The sequence below is a fragment of the Lepidochelys kempii genome, chromosome 21 (genome assembly GCF_965140265.1).
Source record: "Lepidochelys kempii isolate rLepKem1 chromosome 21, rLepKem1.hap2, whole genome shotgun sequence".
Taxonomy (NCBI): Eukaryota; Metazoa; Chordata; order Testudines; family Cheloniidae; genus Lepidochelys; species Lepidochelys kempii.
The window spans coordinates 17,035,688-17,060,954 of record NC_133276.1 but is presented as its reverse complement, the minus strand read 5'-3'; the positions used below and the strand labels follow the sequence as shown (position 1 = coordinate 17,060,954).

Here is a 25,267-nt window from a genome sequence, read left to right as displayed (position 1 = left end):
GGGAGTGAGCGCGGGGCGAGTGTTACTGAAAAACCCGACAGTAGCCAGAGTCCACAAACCCTCCACACACCATGGCTGGGCTGGCTCCCTGCCTACCCCCTTGTACACTCACCACCCCCAGGCCAGGCCATGTGCTCTGCAGGACCCTGCCCCTCGGGATGTCCTGGCTGTGCACCATCCAGTGGATGGGGACAGCAGAAGAGGGGGCTGGCGTGGAGGGCAGGTGTGTGGGGCAGTGCTGGCAGGCAGGGGAGGGGGATGGTGGGCTGAGGAAGACTGCCCTGCTGGGTTTGTGCTGGGACAGCCTGGCAGGACTGGAAGTCAGCCAGGAGACCCAAGGCAGGGAGGTCTCTTACCCCAGCGAATGGTTACAGCCCTGCTCACGGGCAGGCCGGCTCCAGCTCCAACTCCAGCCCTCACAGCTCGGTCCCGCACGCTCCCCCAGGCAGGCACACTTGTGTGTGCTCTCACGGGGGCAAGCATGCCAGGGCAGGGCAGGTGACGGAGCAGTCCCCGGAGCAGACCCCTGCCTTTGAGAGCTGTTGGGGGTGGGAGGATGGTCCAGTCATGAAGGCATTGTGCTGGGATTTGGGGCATCAGGGATCAATTCCTGGCTTCCCGTGTGACCCTGACCATGTCTCTGAGTCTCAGTTTCCCCATCTGTAGCACTGGCATTGATGGTTATTTCACCAGTTTTTGTGAGCTGCTGAGGACCCCAGCAATAGGTTGACAGGAATCTGCCCCTCTCCAAAAGAACTGCAAGCCCTGGCTCTTTTGGCCTTGCCAATGGATTAATTCCTGCTGGCTGGGAGTGCTGCAGGAAGCAGGGGGTTTGTTCTGGCTCAGCAGCATCTTAGCTGGCTCAGATTAAGCTTTGGGAAGTGTCCAAATGGGCTCCGCATAAAGATGTTTAATAATAACTGCCAATAATAGTATGTTCTGTGTCTCACACCCACGCACGCCCATGCCCACGCACGCCCATGCCCATGCATGCCCACACCCATGCCCACACCCATGCCCACGCCCACCCATGCCCACGCCCATGCCCACGCCCATGCACACCCACACCCACACATGTGCAGGTACACACACACACACACACACACACACACAGGTGCTCTCTTCCTTGCTCTCTGACACATACAATAAACAGAATTTGGCATCCAGTCCAACAATTAGGGCAGCAAAACCCCCACCTGCCAGAGGGAATTCTCAGCTGCCACACTGCTCTGAAGCAAGCTCCTGCTAGCTAGAGTGAAACGAACCCTCCAGGAGCAATTCTGAAGGGTTGCAAGTAGCCTTAAAATAAGAGAAAAAAATTCCTACAACCCCGCCCCGTAACTCCAACCTGGCACCGGCTGCGGGTGCTAAATAAGGTTACCTGCCATGCAGCCCCCTCTCTGCCTCACCCCACTCCCCAGAACTGTTCTTATCAAGCACTCTGACAATCCCCTGGGTCTGATCTGCGGGTCCCTGGGAGTGGCCTGGGAGCAGCGGGGGCACTGAGCCATCCAGCGCATTTCAAAATGGGAAACGCTCCTCTCCAGGGAAACAGATCCCCCTTCCCTGAATGGCAGCAGCACTAGGGGGACCCAGCTGGAAATGGTGCGATCCTTAGGGGCTAGATGGATTTAGTCCATCTCAGGAGCTGGCCACCCTCCGGTGGTGTTTCCACTGTCCCAGTCACTGCAGTACCAGAGCAGGTCACACTCTTTCCCCTCCTGCACCCCGTGCCCCAGCACAGAGCTGTTATCCCCCATGGAGCACAGACGACTAAGGGGGAGGTGGGATTCTCAGCTGGCCTAGACGTTCCCATGCCAGCTGTGCTTGAGCTGCAATCCCAGCTGACCCTCTATGCGGGCAGCTGGCCCGAGCCACCCTGCTGTTTACAGGTGGTGGTCAAACGGAGACGAACCCTGTGTGAATTGCCTAGGTCACAAACGAGTCCAGGGCTGAGCAGGGCATTGGAGCCAGGTCTCCCAGCGCCCAGCCTAGGGTCCGGACCATTGGCCCCCCTTCCTTTCAAGTCTAGAGCCGGGAGAGTGCTTCATGGTGTGACACAGCCCTATGCTTGGGCAGGCCTGGGGAGGGGCAGGGAAACCCGAGGGACCCCCTGCAGCAGACTAAGCCAGTGCCGGAAGCACCCAGCTTGCACAGGGAGCAGTGGCTGGCAGGCTTCTCGGGCCTCATGCGGGGCTCTCCCTCCAGGGCTCTCCCTCCTCTACTGTGATGGACAGGCGGGCACAGCTGGGGAGACCAGTCCCACCTCCCATTTCAAAGCAAGCCACACACGCTTCCTGCCTGTGACACAGGTCAGCAAGGCCCTGCTTCACCTGGGACTGACGCCCAGCACTGTCAGCTCCACGTGCCGGCCTGGCACCGGGCGCTTGCCTGCTACACTGATGCTGTGCAGGGGTGGGAAAGGCCCCAGGAAGAATGACTCTGCATGCTTGACTTGGTTTATTAGCCCTGGGGTGGTCCATGGCTGGGGAGTTGGGCATTTCCTATCAGACAAAGAAGGCCTGAAAAGTGTTTTCTTAAAAGATTTGCCTGCTTGTTTGTTACATTAGAAATTCAGGTCTCATCCACCCTAACCATCTTTGCCTGGGGCTCTCTCAGGATGGCTGGAAAGCTAGCAGGATTATGACTTTGCAGGTACCAAGGAAGTGAAACCTCGGCCACCGAGGGGAGAAGAGAGAGTTGGTCAGGCTGGTCGAAGCACTTTTTTTGGGGGGTGGAGGGGGGTGTCACGGAGTCCCTGGGCGATGCTCTGGAACTGCTCCCCATGAAGCCAGTCAGGACTCTGGGGAAGTCTCCTCTCTGGGAGCAGCCTGTCTGCAGGACACACAGCTCACACAGCTTCCACCTTCCTGGGTCTGACCTCGGAGCATTCAGCATCCTCTGTCCCTCCGTGCGCTTCCCACAGCGAGTCCGCTCAGGCAGTGTCCTGGGGAAGCCAGAGGGTCCTGCACCCCAACTTTGCAGTCAGACGTGACTCTCAGCCAGCCAGTAAAACAGAGGTTTATTAAACAACAGGAACATGGTCTAAAACAGAGCTTGTAGGTGCAGAGAACAGGACCCCTCAGCTGGGTCCATTATGGGGGGCAGTCAGCCAGACAACCCCGTCTGCCCTTCACTCCATGTCTCCAGCCAGCCCCAAACTGAAACTCCCTCCAGCCCCTCCTCCTCTGGGCTTTGTTCCTTTCCCGGGGTCAGGAGGTCACCGGATCCCTTTGTTCTCCAACCCTTTAGCTCTCACCTTGCAGCGGGGAAGGGCCCAGGCCATCAGTTGCCAGGAAACAGGGTGTCGGCCATTCTCTGTGTCCAGACCCCTGCACACGCCTACCCGCTAGGGCTCTGCAAGGATCATACACCCTTACCCCACCCCCTAGAGACTTAAGAACTGCCTAGGGGAAACTGAAGCACCCCCACACTATTCAGAAGAAACATTAAGAACAGTCTCACTTCGTCACATCGGGTTGAAGCACTGTTTTTTTTTGGGGGGGGGGGTGTTAATGGGTATTTAACTCACACTCCTGAGAAACTCTTGGGAGAAAAGTGATCTTTGTTAATGTCTGGGCACTGATACTCTGTCAGTTTCGGGTCCCCAATCCACAGCTCTGGGTCCCCCGACGAGATAGCCAGCAAAAGCTGGGAAAGCCAATCTTGACATTCCCAAGATTTCAAAGGGAAAAAACAAAACGCCTCAAATCACCCCCCTCTGGGTCTCCTTTCTCTGTCAGCAAGGAGCAGTGAACAGCATACTTCAGGTCGGCTTTAAACACCAGAGTCCTTTTCAGTGGCTGAAGATGCCCAGAAATCCCAGTGGAGGTTGCCATGGTGACCCTTGGGGAATTGCATTATCCCCACATAGATGCCTAGCGACTGATCGCTGGCCCTGGTGCCATTGCACCTCCCAACCCCAATTCTCTAGTGTAAGAATTCGCACGCCCCTTGTGCAGGGCACTGTCCCACATGCACTGCTGGGAGCAGCCGGCTAGTGACCTACCCAGGGAGTTTGGGGTGGAGGCGGCACTAGGACTGAGGGCTCGTGAACCCCTGGCCCACCCTCCCCGCCCGCCATGAGCGCCTGAGCGGACTCGCTGTGGGAAGCGCACGGAGGGGCAGAGGATGCTGAATGAACCGAGGTCAGACCCAGGAAGGTGGAAGCTGTGTGAGTCGTGTGTCCTGAAGACAGGCTGCTCCCAGAGAGGAGGCTTCACCAGAGTCCTGACTGGCTTTGTAGGGATCAGTTCCAGAGCATCGCCCGGGGACTCCGTGACACCTTGTCATGGAGTCCCCAGACGATGCTCTGGAACTGCTCCCTATGAAGCCAGTCAGGACTCTGGTGAAGCCTCCTCTCTGTGAGCAGCCTGTCTGCAGGGCAAAAAGCTCACACAGCTTCCACCTTCCTGGGTCTGACCTCGGAGCCTTCAGCATCCTCTGCCCCTCCGTGCGCTTCCCACAGCGAGTCCGCTCAGGCAGGGTCCTGGGGAAGCCAGAGGGTCCTGCCCCCCAACTCCGCAGTCAGACGTGACTCTCAGCCAGACAGTAAGATAGAAGGTTTATTAGACAACAGGAACATGGTCTAAAACAGAGCTTGGAGGTGCAAAGAACAGGACCCCTCAGCTGGGTCCATTTTGGGGGGCAGTGAACCAGACAACCATGTCAGCACTTCACTCCATGTCCCCAGCCAGCCCCAAACTGACTCACTCTCCAGCCCCTCCTCCTCTGGGCTTTGTCCCTTTCCCGAGCCAGGAGGTGACCTGATCCCTTTGTTCTCCAACCCTTTAGCTCTCACCTTGCAGGGGGGAAGGGCCCAGGCCATCAGTTGCCAGGAAACAGGGTGTCGGCCATTCTCTGTGTCCAGACCCCTGCACACACCTGCCCTCTAGGGCTCTGCAAGGATCACACACTCTTATCCCACCACCTAGATACTTAAAAACTGCCTAGGGGAAACTGAGACACCCCCACACTATTCAGAGGAAACATTAAGAACAGTCCTGCTTCGTCACACACCCCACTGGCCCGATACCCTTGCACTTACCCCCTGTAAACCAGGAGTAACCCCACTGGCCAGATTCCCCTCACACTCATCCCCTGTAACCTAGGAGTAACCGCACTGGGCCTGGTCCCCACAATGCTCTCCCCCATGTAAATCAGCAGTGACTCCCTGGAGCTCAAACCCCTCACTGAGCAGCATGGGGCACCACGAAGGTCTAAGCTGCTCACCCCTGCCCTGCTGTCCCCACACGCACCTGCCCTTTGCCCCATGTTCCCAGCACTCACGTCAGTGGCTTCTCCAGGCGGCTTCCTGCTGAGCCAACGATCTCCCCCAGTGTGCAGAACGCCTGGCCCAGGAAATCCTGGCGGGGCAAAGGACCATGATGAGCACCAAGAATCCGGATTCTCCGCTCAGACCCCTCAACACATCGGCCCTGCTGGTGGCCTTCGCTGGAGCAGGGCAAACCAATCAGTTTTCGTGAGAACGGGTCCTCACGGGGCAACAGCACCTTTGCACCAAGCGGGGGTGTTGCGGGAAGAATTCCGGTCTGGGACAGATGGGGAAATGTTTGTGCATTTGGCTCCTGGGAAACTGGCTCTTTGCAGGGCAAAACTTTGCAATGCAAAAGGTGATTTATGCTACTAGCAGTGGGCCATCCGAATCCCACTGGCAGCCTGGGGTCTCACTGTAAACGTACTGATGAGATGGGCCTGAATCCAGATTCATGGACTCCTGGCTCCCCTGCTGGCCCCCGCTACCAGGACGGGCTCAGCCACGCCCTGGCTCTGGGTCTCCCAACCGTGAGCACATCTGACAATGACACGGGCACACAGAACAATCCCTGCCCCAGGTGGGCAGGGCCCTGGGAAGCTGGCGATGTAGCCTGGCATGGGCTGACTATTCCCCATGGAGAGCCATCTCCACCCTCAGGCTCTACGCACCTGCTCAGCCAAGGCACCTGCAGCCCCCCTCGGCCCCAGGAATCCCCAGATGAAGTAACAGGGAGGTTCAGTCTCCAAGGCCCAGTCAACCTCAGACTGCCAGTAAGGGGGGCAAGTGGCATGGTGGTGAGGCAGCTGCCCGGTACCTGGCCAGAGACCCTCAAACTCACTCACATAGGGGCCACTGGGTGTCTGCCAGTCGTGAGGCCAGGCATCACCACGCCACTGGCAGTCCTGGCACCAGGCCTCCTTGCCAAACCCTGGTGCCCGGGTCCCCGCTGGGGCACGAGGCTGGAGTGTGCAGGGCAGGAGGGGTGAGAGCAGCTCTCATGGCGGGGCAGGCGGCAGGGAACATGCTCTTACTCACATGCTTTGAGAGGTCGGGGCTTTTGGAATCCACGTCGTACCTGCGGGGGCGGGAGGAGAAAGCACATGATGCGTGGCCATAGCACCCCCCCCTCCAGCAGGACCTGGCAATCCCCATCACCACCAGGCAGCTGCTCCTAGGGCAGTGCACGGCCTCCTGCTTGAGGGCAGGGCCTTGAACCCGGGTCTCCCACGTCCCATGGGGACGCCCTGGCCCCAAGCTATGGGCTAGGCTGGGGAGTCGCTTTCCAGTGTCCGGGGCTGGGAGATCTGACCATGATACTATGATAGACCATGATAGATCTGACATGATACATGGTATGTCCCCCCCCGCATGCACCAGGCCAGCGCACCACTGAGATGTCACACAGGCCGTCATGACAGGCTCTCACTGAATGTTGATGGGATTTGAGCACACGAGCAAAGCCCCAGCCAGGGTCACTCACTGTGCCCATATGTGGTTGTTATTGTAGGGTCTTCCCTGAGCTGCAGCGTTTGCCATTTTCCCCTCAGAGCCTCTCCCCCACCCCGCTCTGCAGGGCCGGGGCCCCGGCACTCACAGGTCGAAGCGCAGGCTCTGTTTCTCTTCGAAGAAGAAGTCGAGGATGAACTTGCGCACGAAGTCGGGGTTCAGGGTGTTGTCGATTACCTCGGTCCTGCCAAACTGCAGGACGAGAAGGACGCCAGTGAGCCGGGGCGTCATCCTTGGGGCTACAGGACATGGCCCGGGAGCACTTGGGGAGCAGAGTCTGGGACCCCAGTTCAATGGGGACAGTTAGACTAGGCCTGAGATCGAGCGAGCTGGCAGCTGCCCACCCCTCTGACCTTTCCCGGGCCGGGAGATGGGGAGGGAGGAACAGAGCCTGGGGGAAGAGAGACTTGTTGAGGGGGTAGATGCCTCGTGGTGTCTCCAGCTGCTAACTTCTGGCTCATGCCACAATGACCCTGGCACAGGCAGCTGCCCTGGCACAGAGCCCATGCAGGGAGAGTTCAGGAGGCTCTGTGATTAAGCCCCAAGGCAAATCAATTAAGCAGCTGTTAATTATACGTCATGTGTCCCCCTGAGCACAGAATAGCTGGGTGGACTCGCACACCTCTCCCGCCAGCTGCAAATTCATGGCTTCTCAGGGCAAGACTGTGACAAAGTCGGACTGTTCTTAATGTTTCCTCTGAATAGTGTGGGGGTGCCTCAGTTTCCCCTATGCAGTTCTTAAGTATCTAGGTGGGGGGATTAGGGTGTATGATCATTGCAGAGCCCTAGAGGGCAGGTGTGTGCAGGGGTCTGGACACAGAGAATGGCCGACACCCTGTTTCCTGGCAACTGATGGCCTGGGCCCTTCCCCCCTGCAAGGTGAGAGCTAAGGGGTTGGAGAACAAAGGAATCAGGTGACCTCCTGGCCCGGGAAAGGGACAAAGCCCAGAGGAGGAGGGGCTGGAGACAGTTTTCAGTTCAGAGGCTGGCTGGGGACATGGAGTGAAGTGCAGACGTGGTTGTCTGGCTCACTGCCCCCCAAAATGGACCCAGCTGAGGGGTCCTGTTCTTTGCACCTACAAGCTCTGTTTTAGACCATGTTCCTGTCGTCTAATAAACCTCTGTTTTACTGTCTGGCTGAGAGTCACGTCTGACTGCGGAGTTGGGGTGCAGGACCCTCTGGCTTCCCCAGGAGCCCCGCCTGAGCGGACTCGCTGTGGGAAGCCCACAGAAGGGCAGAGGATGCTGAAGGCTCCGAGGTCAGACCCAGGAAGGTGGAAGCTGTGTGAGCCGTGTGCCCTGGAGACAGGCTGCTCACAGGAAGGAGACTTCCCCAGAGTCCTGACTGGCTTCATGGGGAGCAGTTCCAGAGCATCGCCCAGGGACTCTGTGACAACTGGTGGCAGTGGTGGGATCTACTGCACCCCGTGGATGGCGCTTCCTGCAGTAAGTGACTGGGGAGCAGTAAAACGAAGGGGGATTGACGGGGACCAGGCGTGCTGAAGATTCAGAGAGAGACGGTTTCGGGGGGTGGTTAACCCCTGGGAGTGTGTGACCAGTGAGAAGGACTTTTGCAGTAACAGGGTTCCCCTGCGGATTGCAGCGAGCAGTCCAAGGGGCGGAGGAGTCTGCAGCTCGACCCTGGCAAAGAGGTGGTGACCTCGAGAAGGGCTGGCACACTAGGGGTTCTCCCTGGAAACCGTGGGGAGCTGTGAACACACGGGCCTGTGAGTCCACAACAACTGGGGAGGAGCGGAGTGATGGCCTGTCACCGTCTCCTTAAGAAGGACATTGTAACCCTGTGCAGAAAGGAAGCGTTGAACATTGGAAAGTTCACCAAAGCAGAGTTAATCGTGCAGCTGGAGGAGGATGACCGCTCTAAGGAACAGATTCCTGACCCCAAATGGGGCTATCGCAGGATCTGGGAGCAGCTGGAGCGGGAGCCAGGCATCGCCAAGACTCCTGTCCCCGACCAGACGGGGGTCTTCACGATCGGGTTCCCCATCGGGGGATCGGAGATGGATGGGATTGGAGCTGAGTCCGAGGGAGCAAGAGGACTGTGAGAGACAGCGAGAGCCCGAGAAAGAGCTGCAGAAGCAGCAGCAGCATGAACTGGCGGTGGTGGGGCGGAGAGGCCTAGGGGACCTCCCTGAGGTGAGTGGGGATAGACCCCAGGGGGCCAGTTCCGCAGGGAACCTCGAGACTAAATTGCTGCCCCTGGTTAAGGGGCGGGGGATGTGGATGCCACCTCACTGCCTTTGAGCAGGCTGGCGATTTGAACCAGGGGGACCCTGCAGAAAAGCCCCGGTGTCTAGCTCCCTTGCTGAGTCCCAAGGCCATAGACTCCGTGAGCCAGATGGGTGGGGAGGTGGACAGGCTCCCACTCCTGACACCAACCGATATGTCTGTGTGGAGTCTCCTGGGGCCAGGCCCCTCGGACCTCCAGTGGGAGCGGAAGGTGATGGTCAATGGGGAGACATCCTTGGGGTCGTGAGATCCTGGGACAGAGAGAACTGTTTTCAGGGCCTGGGTGGTGCAGCCTCAGATGCTGAGGGGCTGTGTGAGGGTCCAAGGAATGAAGCCCCTCGCACTCTCTATTGCCCAGATCCCTGTGCAGACCCAGGAGGGGTGGGGCTGGCTGGCTGTTGGGGTTCTCCAGGATACCAGCTGCGAGACCCTGTTGTGGGGTGACTGTCTCTTTGGGACAGGATCCAGGCCTTGCTCCTGTAACTGCCGAGGGTTTGAATTTAGAATAATAGAATATCAGGGTTGGAAGGGACCTCAGGAGGTCATCTAGTCCAACCCCCTGCTCAAAGCAGGACCAGTCCCCAACTAAATCATCCCAGCCAGGGTTTTGTCAAGCCTGACCTTAAAAATATCTAAGGAAGGAGATTCCACCACCTCCTTAGGTAACGCATTCCAGTGTTTCACCACCCTCCTAGTGAAAAAGTTTTTCCTAATATCCAACCTAAATCTCCCCCACTTTGAATCCGGGGAACCAATCGGCGGAGAGGGAAATGGTCAGTGAAAATGCAGATGACCTGGCTGGCAGCAGGGAGGAGCTGCTAGGCTCAGGATACCTGCCTGCCTGTAACCAGACCCCTTGGGCTCGGTGGGACAGAGAGATGCTCCCTGCCCCCTTGCACACCGGAGAGGGGGCTCACGCTGGCTCTGATGCAGTGAGGAAAGCAGGGAGCTCGCTGCCTACCCCCACTGGGACAGCAAGGGCAGTGCTGAGCACAGTGGGAGCTGAGACCCCAGCTGAGTGGGGGGAGACACAGGCAGGGCAGGGGATCTGTGGGGAGTGGCAAGGTGCTTGGTAAGGAGAGTCTGGATGAGCCTAGGCAGCCTTGTGATCTGATGGCTTTGTCCAGTCAGCAGGGTGGGAAGGCGAGGAGAGTGGAAGATGAGAGTCCCTGGACCTTACCTGTTAGCTGGGTGAAGAATTGTGACAGTGAAGGAAACGTGTCTGTGTCTGTCAGGGGTATTGACTTGCCTGTGGAGGGAGCTACCCTGGTCTCCAAGCAGCTGTCTGTGACCAGCCTTGTGTGCTGGGACAAGGGGAATGAGATCCCAAGCTGTGTGTCTGGTAAAGGAGAAAGTGTGTCCGGCTCTTCTTGGTCTGTGGAGCAGACAGAAGGGGCCTCTCAGCCTGTGATGGTTGAGGGTTGTGCAGTTGTCTCAGAGTTGGTTCTGGATTCAGCTGAAGCCCAGGAGGGAAAGGGTCCTAAGTTTGTGTCTGCTCGGGAGAATGGCCCTGTAACTAGGTCGCATCCAGTTAGTGTCTATCCCAGGGATCCCAGAGACAATTCTGGTGCTTGTATTTTGCCTGTTGCTAGTGTGTGGCAAAGGGAAGGAGAATGCTTCTGACCTTTTATCTAGGAAGTCTGTAAGTTTGCCTGAAAGGGGATTGTGTAGGAATCTGCCGGACGGGCCAGAGGTAATTCTGGATGTAAGGGAGACCCAGATAGAGTCTGTTGTTGCTCAGGAAAGTGTTCCTCTAGAGCAAGCCCTAGGTAAAGAGGGTAAGAGCAGAATTTCTGTGAGGGGTGAATTATTGCATAGAAAAGCCCTAGGGAAAGGAATCCTCATGGAGTCTTTGCAAGCAGTTTACTGCAACTGAAGGGTGTGAAAGTGATTTAATCAAGACAGCTTCAGTTCCTAACAGCCAGAAATTTTCTGTTGTGATGAAGCCACTGACTTTCCTGTTGAAAGATCCAGTGTGGAGAGCTTTGAGAAGGTCTCAGACAGAGTGAAAGCTGTTAAGAAAGTTAAACAGTCCTATAACCAAGTGGCTGTGTTTGGCCAGCTTGTTGGGGAGAAGACTCAATCCCAGTTTGATCCTCTGGGGTTTTGGGGCAGCCAAAGGGCACGGGCCGCATAGACCTTCCCACATGCGGCCTACTAGTGCTATCGACCACCCCCGACCTAAGGGAGGGCGTGAAACTGGAAGGGCCTGATGTAACTCCTAACAAGGAATGGGAGAGATGCTGGGGCATCCATGGGAACGTTGCTGGCTTCGAACTTCCCCAGGTCACCAGCTAAAGTGACCCCACTCAGTTCGATCTTGAAGGGAGGACAGATGTGACGAAGTGGGACTGTTCTTAATGTTTCTTCTGAATAGTGTGGGGGTGCCTCAGTTTCCCCTATGCAGTTTTTAAGTATCTAGGTGGTGGGGTAAGGGGGTATGATCATTGCAGAGCCCTAGAGGGCAGGTGTTTGCAGGGGTCTGGACACAGAGAATGGCCGACACTTCCCCCCTGTGAGGTGAGACCTGCAGGGTTGGAGAACAAAGGAATCCGGTGACCTCCTGGCCCGGGAAAGGGACAAAGCCCAGAGGAGGAGGGGCTGGAGGGAGTTTCAGTTTGGGGCTGGCTGGAGACATGGAGTGAAGGGCAGACGTGGTTGTCTGACTCACTGCCCCCCAAAACGGACCCAGCTGAGGGGTCCTGTTCTCTGCACCTACAAGCTCTGTGTTAGACCATGTTCCTGTCGTCGAATAAACCTTCTGTTTTACTGGCTGGCTGAGAGTCACGTCTGACTGTGGAGTTGTGGGGCAGGACCCCCTGGCTTCCCCAGGACCCCACCTGGGCGGACTCGCTGTGGGAAGCGCACGGAGGGGAAGAGGATGCTGAAGGCTCCGAGGTCAGACCCAGGAAGGTGGAAGCCGTGTGAGCCCTGTGTCCTGCAGACAGGCTGCTCACAGGAAGGAGACTTCCCCAGAGTCCTGACTGGCTTCATGGGGAGCAGTTCCAGAGCATCGCCCAGGGACTCTGTGACAGAGACAAAGCCCAGAATAGGTGTGGGGGGCATGTGCGCATGCAGCTAGTACATAGCGGGGTCCTGGCTGTGAGATGGGGGTCTGCACCAGGAGCCATTCCAAAGAGAATCCAGACCCAGAGCCACCAGCAGCAGCGTCAATGAAAGGGAAAATGACACCAGGAGCATTATCCTGGAACTGGCGGAAGATGCTGATGCCCCTCAATCCCGACCTGCAGCCCCCTGCTAGCCCAGCCCTGGGCTTCCCCCACCCCCCAGCTCTGCTGGTGTCCCTCAGTGGGGGTAAGAATTCAAGACCTTCACATTCATGTCATGTGTGATCTAAACTGGAGTTCAGCTCCGCTCTCCAGTGGGCAGATGCCAGCAGCACAGTGGAACAGGCGGGGAGGACCTCGGGGTGTTCTCAGGCGCCCTGGGCATTGTCCCACCTGTCCCTGTGTGTGTGGCAGTGACCTGAGTGCAGGCCGGGGACGCAGACGTGTGTGTTCTGGGAGCACGCAGAGACGTCAGGGGTGCAGACGCTTGCCCGGAGCAGCAGCAGCAGCCTTGTGCCTAGAAGCTGCATCCAGGCTCCCACCGCGCTCGGTGCTGTATGTCCGTCCCCGCCCTGCAGAGCTGGCAGCACAAACAGACAAGACAGCAGGAGGGTGGGAAGGGAAGCAGAGACCCAGAGAGGGAAAATGACTTGACCAAGGTCCCACAGCTGGTCATTGGCAGAGCCAGGAACGGACACCAGGGTGAATTCCTGGCCCTGGTGAAGTCAATGGCAAACCTCTCCTTGATCCAGCGGAGCCAGGATTTCACCCCAGGGCTCTGGGCACCAACCCCGCACCCTCTCACCCAGACCTTGCTGTCTCCTGTCAGGACAGTGGGGCTCCCCCCGGCCCAGCAGCCATGTGAGTTGAGTGGCCAGAGCTGGCCCCTGGGCTTTCCTGTTTGATGCTGCTTATGGCAGGGACATACAAGCCTGCTGAGTGTTTCCTGGCACCCCTGGGGCTGCGGCAGGCACTGGCAAAGGTTACTGGGATTCCCACCCCTCCTGGTGCTCACACAGAGACTGTTTGCTGAGCCCACTCTTTAATCTCTGGAAAGCTCTGGGCTAACAATGCAGTAACCCGCCCTGCTCCACTCCTGTCCCCAGGTAGAGCCGGCACATCGGTCCCCAGCCAGTGGCAGGGCGCTGGGACCTCTGAGGCATCTGAACGCGTGACAGCTGCTCCAGCGAACCCCTGATGTACAAACAAGGCGACTCCACCCGCAAATCCTTGGGGCGGGGGGGTGTGTCAAGATGACAATGCAAATGCCCCAATTCCTGAGCACGATACACATGCTGGGCTAAATCCTCAGCTGGTGTAAATTGGCATCACTCCATCACCTTCCATAGTGCTATGTCCATTTACACCAACCAGGGACCTGGGCTATAGATCAGAACCCTCACAGCCCCCCTCCCCTGAGAGTATAGGCAGTTGCAGTATCACTAACCCAGCCTTACTGATGAGGAAACTGAGGCACAGAAAGGGAAAATGATTTGTCCAGGGTCACCCAGTGAGTTGGGGGCAGGGTGGGGAAAAGACCTGGGAGTGTTGAGATCTGGCAGTGATGGGTTGAATAGAAATGCCATAGATAGATAGATAGATAGATATTAAAAACACCGATGAGTATGCAAATAAATTGTGTAAATCTAGCTTCCCCTGTTTCCAAGGTTTCCCGGCTTTCTGCATTTCTCCCCAAGGGATTGTTCAGTTTCATGCTTTTTCTCTAGTCAGTTTCATTTCCGGCTTCTCCTCCCCTGGTGCAGGAACACTGGGCCAGACCCTCCCCAGGTGCAAATCCCCCTGCATCCGTCCCAGAAAATGCAGCAATGTCGATTTATGCCAGCTGAGGATCGGGTCAGTCTCACTGGCAGGATGCTCGCCTGCTGCCCGCCCTCCTGCAGGGGTGAATTCCTCCTTGGCACAGTGGCCCCTGGGGGCTTTCCTGCTTCTTCCAGGCAGGTGTGAATAGAGCCCCTCAAGCGCTGTGACCATCATCCCCCTCAGTGGAAATAGAGCTATCGCAGCACTGGGCCCCATCTACACTGACCCTCCACTCGGGGATCAGTGTCACCTCCCTGGCAGGGTGAGTGGCAGTCAGCCCCAGTTAGCTCCCCCCCCCCGAGTCCCTGCATAGACCAAGAACCACCCCGGCTCCATGAGCTGCATGGGATGGGTGAGGCCAGAGGACAGGAAATAACTGGCATCACTAGGGAGAACTGATAGTTTTATAATGGTGACCCCTGACAATTACCCTCCCAGTGGGCCAGTGATGCTGGTAGCCTCTGACAGGGAATATGAGGCAGAGAAGTGAGCGGCCCACTCAAGAGTCACGTCTGCTCAGGCAACAAGGGGCCATCCAGGGATTCCTGCAGCCAGCCCATAGCGGGCAGGTGAGCTAGCAGCTCAGTGCTGGGGCCAGGGTTAGCTCTCAAGAGCCCAGACCCATGGCCTCTGCCTGTACACTTGCCACTGCTCTCACTGGCTGGCCAGGGGCCTGAGCCGAGCCCCAGGGAAGTCAGTGGAAAGTCTCCCCCACCCAGATCCTCAAAGGTATGTAGGCTCCTAACTTCCACTGAAGTCAATGGGAGTTAGGGGCCCAAGTGCCTTTGAGGAGCTGGCCATGCTGGCTCCACCGGCCGCTAGATCAAGCCAAGGAGATGGACCAGCTGACTCGCTGTTAAACAAACAACAATTTAAACTCCCCCTTGACTGTCCCAGCACCTCCTCCCCTCGGCTGGCACAATCTGCTGCCGATTAGCTGGCTCGTTAAGGCCCCGTTGTCTCCAACAAGGCTCCGAAATTACCTTTCCTCCCATGCGGGCGTGTCACCTGCATGCAGCTGTCGCTTGGCTCAGCTATTGAGGCCATGTCTGCAGGGTTTGTGCTAACTGGGCCGCCGAGCTGCCTGGGACTGCGGGAGCCGAACCTGGGCTCGGGGAGTGGTGGGAACGGAGAGGCAGGCCCCGCACCTGGGGAGGCCCAGCTGTTCCTGGGGCCATTGAGGAGCCGGGGGTGTGTGTGTGTGTGTGAACGTTCGCTTTTCTGAGCTAAGGAGGGTTGGACCAGGCTGGAATGCAGATGGGAGACTTCCCAGGAAGACGCAGGGATTAGCTACACGTGAGGGGCGCCCCCCCGGCGTAGACGACCTCTCCCCCCTGAGGGAGCAGCTCGGCCGATGGGAGAATTCTTGCACACCCAGAGCAATGCAGCCAAGCCGACCGAATGCTCTAGCCTCGAGCAGGCCTCAGTGCCTGAGTCTGGGCTGGCCCTTCCCACGCTGCGGCTGAGGGCCTGGTGCCCAGCGTGCCCTGATCTAATCTCGAACGGCCCTGGAATCTTCACAGCTGAGAATGCGATGGGGCCACTGCGGTCTGGTAAAGGGAAGCACAAGCCTGGATCTAGGGTAGCATGAGATTTAGCCTCTGCCAAGGAGCCCCTGGGGGTGGCGCGACTCTGTGCGGGTGGGGGGGAGGGCAGGAGCTGGCCAGCGTCTGCTTTCAGAGGTGCTGAGAACATGCAACTTCCAGTGGAATCGGGGGGGGGGGGGGGGGCTCAGCACAGCTGGAATTCGGGCCTCAAGGTGGCGCTGGGTGCCTTGGGAGTCGGTGGGGGGCTCTCCCCCAGGCCCATGGCCTCAGCATGGCGCGGCCCGTCCCAGGGACAGCTCCGCCTCTGATGGGAGCGCCGCCCAGGTGTCTAGGCGAACCAGCCCGGGAGCGCTGCCCAGGTGTCTAGGCGAACAAGCCCGGTAGAGCCACCCGGGAGCCCTGGGAGGGGCCATTCTGGCGTACAGAGGCCGGGGGCGTGGGCAGTGTCGTGGGCAGAGGAGAGCATGACCTGGCTGGGCTCTGTGCCGGCTCCACCCATCTGACCACCAGTGCCCCGGCTGGAAAATGGGGGTATTTTCTGTGAAAAGTTTTTGAAAGAAATCAGGACATTTTCATTAAAAGCCACGTTCTGTCTGGCCCACTTGCGAGCCCACCTGCACCCGGAAGCACTGTTTGGGCCCACGTGCGTACATGCAGACAGCCACTGGGCAAACCTTTCGCGGGAAAACCAAGTGTTCTGCTCTTAAAAGCCCAGTCTCCAGTCAGCCCATCTTCCCAGCCTCCCCTGGCTGGGAGCTACATGGCTATTGCCCTCTAGGCCTGCCCACGCCCCGCTAATGCACTCGCCCCAGGCCCAGCTAAAGTGCCTTTTAAGGGCCTGCCACTGGCATGGTGCAGCTTTGCCAGGCATCCCTCTGGCTGCTGCTGAGCCTTGGGACCCTGCTAGCCCCACCTGGTGAGCCGAGGGGGAGTGGGACCGAATGGGCACAGACTCCTTCCGGCCCAAGCAGAAGGACTGGGGCCTGAAGGGCCCGATCCAGCCCCTGGCCATACAGCTGCAGCTCCCCTTGCCTTCCCCTGGAGCTGCACGCACGTCTCTGAGCCCTGCATTGCACTGTGCCCACCCAGTCCGTTCGCCCCATGGAGGCAGCATTGTCTAGTGACAGGTTTCAGAGTAACAGCCGTGTTAGTCTGTATTCGCAAGAAGAAAAGGAGTACTTGCGGCACCTTAGGGACTAACCAATTTATTTGAGCATGAGCTTTCGTGAGCTACAGCTCACTTAATCGGATGCATACCGTGGAAACTGCAGCAGACTTTATATACACACAGAGATCATGAAACAATACCTCCTCCCGCCCCACTGTCCTGCTGGTAATAGCTTATCTAAAGTGATCATCAAGTTGGGCCATTTCCAGCACAAATCCAGGTGTCTAGTCTAGTGTCTAGTGGTTATAGCACCAGACTGCATGTCAAGAGATTTGGCTCCATTCCCAGATTGCTCACTGACTGGCTGTGTGAGCTTGAGTGAATCCCTGCCCCGCTCGGTGCCTCAGTTTCCCCATCTCTGCTAGCCCATCCATGAGTTCAGCCCCCCCACTCCTCCCGGAGAAACTGCTCTGAACAGGCAAAGCCCCATGTAACTGCAATAGAAATACAAATGGCTCTTGCTCCAGGAGCAGAGATCCAGGGCACTGGCGGGTGCGGGGGGGGGAGAGTGAGGAAAATACCTTGGCATCATTGCCATGGGGCACACATAGCCTGGCCAGCACTGCCCAAGGCAGACGGCGCCCGCCCCAGTGCTGGCCTGCCGGGGATTGACCCTGGGGCCATGTGAGGTGCAGAACTGCGCCCCCCCGGCCACCGTGAGCTCAGCAGTGTGTTATCTCTGAAGCTCGGCTGCCGGCACTGGTGTGCCCTGTTTCTAATCACAGCAGCCGCCTTTCCATCACCTTCCGCACCTGGGGCCACAGGCACAGGGGGCGTCTCTCTTGCGGGCAGGTGCACGGTTCAGGCTGAAGGGGGCGGGAGCGGGCTGTTCCCACTGCTCTGAGCACGTGTAGCGGACCCTCAGCTGCAGGCCTGCCATGTGTCTGCACCCGCCCCGCTGCCGTTATGCTGGGGGCAGAGACAAGCCCAAGGAAGCAAAGCCCCCAACCCAGACAGTCCTAGATCCCAAGGCCAGAAGGCACCACTGTGATCATCTAGTCTGAGCTCCTGCTTAGCAGAGGCCACAGCCCTGCCGCCAGCAATTCCAGCATCGAGCCCAGAACTTCTGCTTAAACCAGGGCAAATCCATTCAAAAGAGCTGCCCGATCTCAGGTTTAAGACCCAGGTGATGGCGAATCCCCCAAGTCCTAGGGCAGCCATTCCAGGGTTATTTCCCATGTGAATTTGTCTGTCTCCAACTTGCAGGCATTGGACACACACTCGGTGAGTCTTAAGACGTCTGATTTGTTCTCCAGCTCCCGGGGCCATGTTAGGAATTTCCGGTTTCATTTCCAGACAAGGACATTTCCAAAACAGAAAGCAAAAGAGCCCCAGAATGTATCGCTTTTCAAAATCTCCTGACTCTTTCTGAGCGCTGACTCTTGTCCTGCCATTGTCGGCTAGATGAAAGACCCTCTGCTCCGAGGCCTTGTCTCCAGGGGGCACACTGAGTGGCATGGTGCCAGCACGGTGAGAAAACAACGTAATGGTGTCATTTCCCTGTTCTGGAATAGTCCAGGCTAGCTATTCCAGGCCACCCTGGGAGCTATTCCAGAACAGGTTACTCCACACTAGCCATGCTGGTCGCTTTCCCCATGTCGACATGGCCTCGGGAATCTTCTCCCCACCTAGGTACTCAGAGGCCCTGATCCAGTCTCTGCTCACACCAACCGCCTGGCCAAGCAGGGAGGGCTCCCTTTAGAACTGAATAGGAAGTGAAATCTTTTCTCCAGGGTTTGGGAGCCAACCTATAGATGTGAGTAGCCAATTCCATCCCTGATGCTGAACTTTATAAGGTCTTTCCGAAACCCAGGAGCCGGATCACTTCTCCGTAGGCATATAAAACGACCTATAGAACCCTACTGCCATAGGATTTTCCCCTAAGGCCCATGGGCTATTTTAATGCTTCTAGTCTGTACTGAGTTTTATTTGCTCTCTCGAGTGTAACTTACAACAGAGGCAAAAGTGGGAGGGTTTGGTCACAGCTGAATTCCAGCAAGGCCCAATTCTGCGAGGTGCTGAGCTCGGTGGATGCTCAGCCCCTCAAGGGTCAGTAGCAGCTTTAATACCTATTTACTGTTTGATGCCTCCTTTTCCGAGGGCCACAGGGTGGGCTCCATGGGCAGCTTTGCCTGGGCCTGATCCAAGTCCCACTGGAGCAATGGGGTGCCCATCGGGAGCAGGAGCAGGATGTTTGGGCGAGGAGCCTGAACCCGCTGCAGAGGGAGCGTCCGGCCATCCAGCTGCTGTGACGGATTATTCCGTACCCTTGTACAATTGTAACGCAAGGGCTAGCTCCCATGCTGGTGCTGCTCCCCCCTTATTTGCATAAGGAATTGCTAGCCCGTTAATGACTCATTAGGGACATTGCACACCACACAGCAGCACCAAGGAGCTGCATTGCACAGGAAACCTTAGCACGATTGCTTCAATACAGACAGATGCAAAAGGGCTGTGTCTGATCCTGCAGGTGGCCGAGCCCCCTCTGCATTTACTGAGAGCCCTCAGCACCTGGCTATTCCTCACGTGCCAACATGACCGGTATCAAGGGCCCGGGTCCTCAAGGGATCCCACTGGAAGTTAGGTGCCTTGGAGGACCTGGGCCAAGGTATCGCTTATTTCCTTTCCTATCCAGGAAGAGCTGAACCATTTATACCAGTCTAACCGCATCCACACTAGGGGGCGCTGTGCTGCTGTGACTCTGAAAGTTCAGCTGACGTGGCCCCCCTTCGGGGTGGAGGTCGGCGCCCAGTCCGCGGGGTGAGACCCCATCCGACATCCCGCCCTTTGCATCGGTCAGCGGAGCAGCGGGTACCATGCAGGAATCCGTGACACCTCATCATTCCCCTGGACATGGGGGACTCACAGATCGTGTGACCAGCCCCTCTGACCTCCTGCATCCAGCCCAGAGCCTGCAGCTGAGCCAGAGCAGAGCTTTGAGGAAGAGACACCTGACCTGGATTTAAAAATCTCACCTGGTGACTCCACCCTGCCCCCATTGGTAAGTTGATCCAACCATTAATCACCCTCACCATCAAAAATGTGCTCCTTATTTCTCGTCAAATGTGCCTAGCTTCGGCTTCCAGCCATCGGATCTCATTGCTCTTTGGCGGGCGAGCTGGTAATGTAATAATGCCAGCGCAGTGCTGGTCCACTAGTCCTTCACAGGGGTAAACTGTGGCAAAGGGCCTTGACACCAGTGCAAGGCAGAGAGTGACCTTAGAGATTCCCGCCCCGGCTCCAGCCATGTGCTGTGAGCACGGATCGCTCCTCTCCACGCCTGGCGGGGCAGAGCACAGCGAGAGTCGGGGGACGGGGAGAGGTGCCCCACAGTCATGGCTGGTTGGAAGAACACTGACAGCAGGGTTAGTTCTCAAACCAGCCTGAATGACACTGGAAAGAAAAATTAGATCTTTTCCCCCAGAAAAACAGCCTTTCTCCCAGACAGCTTTGTTAACCCTTGCCTTGGCGCTTTGTTTATTATTCCTCGCGCCTTCTACACAAAGCCCCTGCCCTGGGTTCGAGGGGCAGATCTGAAAAGGCATCTAGGTACCTAATGAACAGATAGGTGCACAGTGGGATCGTCAAAATGCCAGGTCACTGACGGAGCATCTGAGCTTGTCTGCTGGCGCCTTGTGAGGAGACTCAGGCAAAAGCAAAGAGCTGGTTTGCGCGAGGCGTCTGCTCCCATTTCATGAAGCCAGGGGGCTGGGCATGGCACATACAGACCCACACCAGAGAGAATTGTTGACCACCCGGTGGCCTTGGAGGACAAGAAGACAGGCTGGAAATCCAGAGGGGAGGCCTCCAACCAGTGGGGCTGCACAGGGCGGAAACTGGAAAATAGAGTGTTTACTCCCCTGTTCCATGTGAGGAAAAGGCAGACAAGGAGCTTTCTCAAGGACAAAATAAGATCTCAGCCATCGACACCCAGGCAGGGCAATGAAAGAGGTAGCACAGTTCGCCCAATGATCAGTGGCAACCTGCCACCCAAAGAGAAAGCATCAAGGATTTCCTGTCAGGAATCCATGGCCACCTAGTACTGCCACAGCACCCAGATTCCCCCTCCCCAAAGAGCACAGGCCCCTCCTACTTAGCCTAAAGGAGAATCATTGTTTGCAGTGTAGGGCTTATGACACACAACCAAGAAGAGCTGATTCCACCCACTAGAGGGCAGTGTGTCATCCATACTCTCCAGTTCTTTACATTATTTAAGCTTTGCCAACCCTGGTGACCCTTGTCCCACCAATAACGTGTATTGAATTGCATCAGGGAAATAAATATACATGTTGCTTGTACACGGTCTCTTCCTCTAGAACTCAGTACAGCCAGGTAATGACTAATTTCATGAGAATGGCTTTTATTCTTCCACTGCGTTCTCATCACTGTTCTCCCTATCAGCCAAGGAGCCTCAGTATTTATCAGAAATATTTATACTCTCTTGATTGAAGACGCCAAACACAATATCCAATTAAGGCTCATTTTCAGGGAATTGGAAGCACTTGCCAGCCAATTTGAACTTTATCAGCTGACTCATTCTCCAGAGACGTCTGTTCCGCTTTTGGAATGACACAGAGCACCCTCTAGTGGTTACCACTGACGTGAGCCAGCAGCTCCCCTGAGACCATGGGGTGGCGTTGACCAAGTGCCTGCTTTGCACAGCCAAGGTCATGAGTTTGAGACCTGGTAAAGAGAGGCAATGAGGGGTAGGGTACAGCCCAAGCAGACAGGAAACGCTGGGCATGTCCCTGGCATGCTGTGTAACCGGGGCACTGCCCCTCGCTATGCTTCAGGCTGTGCCAGGGGGATAATGCCATTACCCACCAGCGTGGGGCGCTCTAGGCCCGATGGTTCTACAGGGACAGCACTCAGAACCAGGACACACTGGGTCAGTTCCTTCCGGCTGTTCAGCCGGGTCTCTGGTCTCTTACTGAACCCCGAGGGGCTGGCATGGGCCGGCTGGCATGGCCTTGGGGCTCACGGGAAAGATTCGGCAGCAGGGCTCTTGAAGCTATTCCTGCAGAGGCTCGGGCCAACAGATGCCACATGCCTCCCCCAGCCCGTAACTGGGGCAATCGCACCAACAAGACCCCGCTCAGAGGCGGGGAGTGAGGCTGAACGAGCCCCTGGCAAATGCCTGGCGATTCCCGGCTGGAGGGTGCCCTAGAAATGCAGGTGTCAGCAGAGCCTGATGTGGGGGAAACCCCCTCTGCAGAGGGGCCAGAGCAAGGACCATGCACCCGTGGGCATACGAGTAGCTCATGTGGGCCTTGTGCTGGCTCTCTGCAGTGCGTAACCTCACCCGGAGATCTGGGGATCTCCTGGCCTTACGACTTCCCAGAGAGGGCAGACGTCTGCTGTTGGACCCTGTGTTCCAGGCATACAGCCCGACGCTCTGCGGCTGTTTCGCTGACTTTCACCTGGTGGGGATCTGACCGCACTGGCTCCACCACTGCTCCGCCCATTTACCCCAGCTGGGGGCCTGGCCCCATTGACGTCAGCGCAGCTCCGGCCGATTCACACTAGCTGGGGAATCTCTTTGTGTCACCTATTATCTGGAACCATTTCCGGCCGAGCCCAGCCCATGTGCGTGAATTATCAAAGGCGTCCTCGCGCGGCCACCTGCTGTCTGTCGGAACGGTTGCTGCTTCTGATCGTACCATGCGTGGGGCACTCCGTCGGCTGGGGCCCTGGAGACGCAGCGCTTGTTAATATCCCCATCCAGAAATGCGATGGATCCCTGACGCACTGCCCCATATCTGGGCTGCCTTCCTGTGACCAGCCTTTCTCTGGGACATCCCCGCCCCCATTTTTCTCTAGTAGGGCTGGCTCAGTGGCTCGAATGGTGGCTGCCAATACTTTCATGAAGGAGGAGATTGCTGGGGGGGGTGGGTGGGGGTGCTCAGCCTCGCTCAGGGCACGTGCAATCCCGACCACAGCGAGCACCACTGAGAACGTTACAAGTGTCGCAACTTGAGTCACCAGTGCTGAGAAGCGCAGTGGGCAGGGACCCAGGCAGGGATTTCCCTACACCCCCCCTGAATTTTCCCAACACCCCCCTCCCCCCCATTTTGTGAACTCGTTACATGCAGTGTTGCCACTTTAGTGATTGTTCAGAAATTTGAATTGAAATTGAAACATTAATACACACTTTAAAAGCATATAAAATACGTGTCTCTGAAAAAGTATCATAGATTTGAAAAGTATGATCGCAGACCAGCTTCCTTATACAGTTTTTGTTTTTTGTGACTGTCAGTGCATTCCTTTGGTGATGTTGGCCAACCTAATAATTTCAAATTATGATTTGTAAGCAAAGTCGAAAGGAGCTCTCCCTGACAGCTAGTGATGAGCTGGGGGCTGGGGGGAAAGGCTTCAGGACCAGATTGTATTTACATTCACACCTCATCTACCTAGGTATCCAGCAAACAGAGCTGTGTTGCCCAAGTGATAAGATTTCGGCTGGGGTTGGGTTACAAATCACTTGAATGCGGGGGTGGGGGGGGAGGAGGGGGAATTAAATGTTGTTTTTATAGGAGAAAAAACAATAGTTATTGTAGGAGTAAAGGGCAGTAGAACTGTCCTTAGCCTGTGCTGATTGAGGGCATCGAGAGAGAGGGTGGGGACAGGTGTTTTGCTTGATGGTCTGCCTGAGTCACAAGTACGATTTGACCTGCCCCTCTCCACTGTTTAGAGACAGAGCTGATTAGGCTCCATAGAGAGTCTTTTGGTTTGTTAAGTGACCACTAGAGCTGAAATCTCTGATAATCAGGTCTAAGTGCTTAGACCTGCTGTGGGACAGGGTTTCTGTGGAAGAGACGGCCCAGTCTGCTCTAGCACCGAGGTTCCCCCAACCCCGAAGAGCTGAAATCACTGCGGGTTGGGTGGAACCGCGAGAGACCGACTCACAGAGGTCACAGTGCCAGGTGGCAGCAGAAGGTGACAGTGCAGGGCCATTGGGGCAGAGCACTAGAGTGAACAGTGGCACGTCAAACAACAGGAGCCAGAGCATTGGACTTAGGGTGACCAGATGTCCCGATTTTATAGGGACAGTCCTGATTTTTGGGTCTTATATAAATATATATTTCCAAGTAGGCCAAGATTTTTAAAACACATTATTTGCCAAGATCATTATCTCACATTATCACTATCTCAAGAGGTCATTATCTTGGGGAGTTTCTGTACTAAACTTTTTTATTATTATAATTATTTTTTATGTAAGAATGGCTATATTGGGTCAGATCAATGGTCCATCTATCCCAGTATCCTGTCTTCCAGTAGTGATTGTTCCAGGTGCTTCAGAGGGAATGAACAGAACAGGGAATCATTGATTGATCCATCCCCTGTCGTCCACTCCCAGCTTCTGGCGAACAGAGGCTAGGGCCATTCAGATCATGATGTTGCATCCCTGCCCATCCTGGCTAATAGCCATTGATGGACCTATCCTCCATGAACTTATCTAGCTCTTTTTTGAACGCTGTTATAATTTTGGCCTTCACAACATCCCTGGCAAAAAGTTTCACGGGTGACTGTGCGTTGTGTGAAGAAATATTTCCTTTTGTTTGTTTTAAACTTACTGCCTATTCATTTCATTGGGTGACCCCTGGTTCTTGTGTTAAGTGAAGGGATAAATAACACGTCCTTATTCATTTTCTCCTCACCAATCAAGATTTTATAAGACTCTATCATATCCACTCTTAGTCATCTCTTTTCCAAGCTGAAAAGGCCCAGTCTTCTCTCCTCATATGAAGAAAAGGAGGACTTGTGGCACCTTAGAGACTAACAAATTTATTTGAGCATAAGCTCATGCATCCGATGAAGTGAGCTGTAGCTCAGGAAAGCTTATGCTCAAATAAATTTGTTAGTCTCTAAAGTGCCACAAGTCCTCCTTTTATTTTTGTGAATTTAACACGGCTGCTACTCTGAAACCTCTCCTCATATGGAATCTGTTCCATACCCCTAATCATTTTTGTTGCCCTTCTCTATACCTTTTCCAATTCCAATATATCTTTTTTGAGATGGGGTGACCAGAACTAAATGCAGTATTTAAGATGTGGGCATGTCATAGATTTATATAGTAAAAGTGGAGGAGCTTGGTTTGCCAGACTGATCAACTAAGCCAATACTGACAACCTACATGCAAAACACCATGCTTCTGGACTGCATCAACGTGCAGAAAGCCTTATAAGCCAGTCACTGTCAAAGCCAATTTTAGAAGAACTTAATGAGGCTGTTAAGAATGCTGGAGACACAACTCAGTTTATGTGAACCAACATGGCTATTGCATCATACTTTCTATTTAAACAAGAGATACCACACACTGCAAACTAGAGGCCTATGTTAAGTGCATTGTCACGTGTTCATCCTGAAGTTGAACACTGGTTCCGAACAAGACTGGCAAATGCTCAGTATCTTTCTGCAAAAAACTCAGCTGACTCTCTTGAAACACGTGGTGCAACAGTGAAAGACTCAGGAGTCGAAAAAGTGAAGAATTCTCTCACTATATTCAAACTATGTGCATACATGGCCGACAAATGCACCAATGCAAATAGGCATCAAGTATTACGTCATTATGTATGTTATCTTGATGTCCGTGGTAGGCCAGTAGATGCATTCTAGATGTTCAGGTTATAGA

General features: G+C 55.8%; 1 protein-coding gene across 4 annotated transcripts in view; it reads right to left on the bottom strand.

The window, feature by feature from the left end:
• CPNE5 (copine 5) overlaps positions 1 to 25,267 on the bottom strand; it is a 195,635-nt gene that overhangs the window by 124,426 nt on the left and 45,942 nt on the right. For all 4 annotated transcript variants that reach the window (XM_073320008.1, XM_073320009.1, XM_073320011.1 and 1 more), the window contains exons 4-6: positions 6,873 to 6,976; positions 6,314 to 6,353; positions 5,290 to 5,366 (exon numbers count right to left, since the gene is read on the bottom strand). In XM_073320008.1, coding sequence (XP_073176109.1) covers positions 5,290 to 5,366; positions 6,314 to 6,353; positions 6,873 to 6,976 — 221 coding nt within the window. The remainder of the gene's footprint in view (positions 1 to 5,289; positions 5,367 to 6,313; positions 6,354 to 6,872; positions 6,977 to 25,267) is intronic.